Source organism: Sinocyclocheilus grahami, unplaced genomic scaffold (genome assembly GCF_001515645.1).
Source record: "Sinocyclocheilus grahami isolate Dianchi unplaced genomic scaffold, SAMN03320097.WGS_v1.1 scaffold51742.1, whole genome shotgun sequence".
NCBI classification, from domain to species: Eukaryota; Metazoa; Chordata; class Actinopteri; order Cypriniformes; family Cyprinidae; genus Sinocyclocheilus; species Sinocyclocheilus grahami.
This window is the reverse complement of record NW_015526153.1, coordinates 1-940: the sequence shown is the minus strand read 5'-3', so window position 1 is coordinate 940 and position 940 is coordinate 1. Positions and strand designations below refer to the sequence as shown.

General features: G+C 36.9%; 1 protein-coding gene across 1 annotated transcript; it reads left to right on the top strand.

Moving 5' to 3' along the window:
* Positions 1-95: 95 nt before the first annotated feature.
* On the top strand, positions 96-884 carry LOC107580921 (probable ATP-dependent DNA helicase HFM1; the record flags this gene model as incomplete). The annotated part of the gene is made up of 4 exons (XM_016266533.1): positions 96-216; positions 360-494; positions 600-685; positions 801-884. Coding segments are annotated over exons 1-4 (426 nt in total), but the record flags the coding sequence as incomplete, so codon positions are not given.
* Between the last annotated feature and the right edge of the window lie 56 nt (positions 885-940).

Here is a 940-nt window from a genome sequence, read left to right as displayed (position 1 = left end):
GAATTGGTAAGGTCTTGTTATTACCTGTTGGATGTACACTTTTGCCACTTGATTGCATGGCTTGCGTATTTGTTTTGTTTTTTGTTTATTTATGCATGCAGTTATCTTCTCATCCTAGTCTGATTCAAGCTCAGCTCAGCTGCATACCCATTCAGGAGTTTGGACTCATACAGGACACTGGAAAAATATTCAGAAATGGAAATAGAGTCAGCAGATGTAGGTTACTTACATGTCTCTCTTTAAGCTTTTGCTCTCTCTGTCTGATGGCATGGCCATGAAACTGTAAATGTGCAATTTTTTCTCGTGCCACTTTTTACTTAGCATAGATTTAACAAAATGCTGCTTTTGATCTCTGCCAGATCTGACTGAGTTTCTCAGTCATCACTCCAAGTCGAATTTCTCAGCTCGACTCAACTCTTTAATTCTTGCCAAATGTTTTCGAGCTAAACTGTGGGAGAACTCGCCTTACGTCTCCAGACAGCTTGAGAGGATAGGTCAGGCAACATCTCTAAAATTTTTAAAAGGTTTCCTTTAAAATTGTAGTGTATTTGTTGTACTAAATGTGTGTGCTTTTTATATTTGGGGTCTTATTTTTTTAGGAATAACACTTGCCACTGCTATGGTGAATGCAGGGCTTACAACATTCAGCAAAATTGAGCAGACCAGTCCTAGAGAATTAGAGATGGTAAGTCAAAATATCTTGCAAAAATGTTTAGAAGTTTAGAAAAACATTTATTCATGATGAAGTCTTTCTGTTGTTGCAGTAGTATTACAGACATTTTTTTTTTTTTTTTTGCCAGATTGTGAACCGACACCCTCCATTTGGGAACCAGATTAAGGAAGCTGTCAGCAAACTTCCGAAATGTGAAGTTACTTTGGAACAGGTAACATTTTATATATGTGTGTATATATATATACAGTGGGTACGGAAAGTATTCAG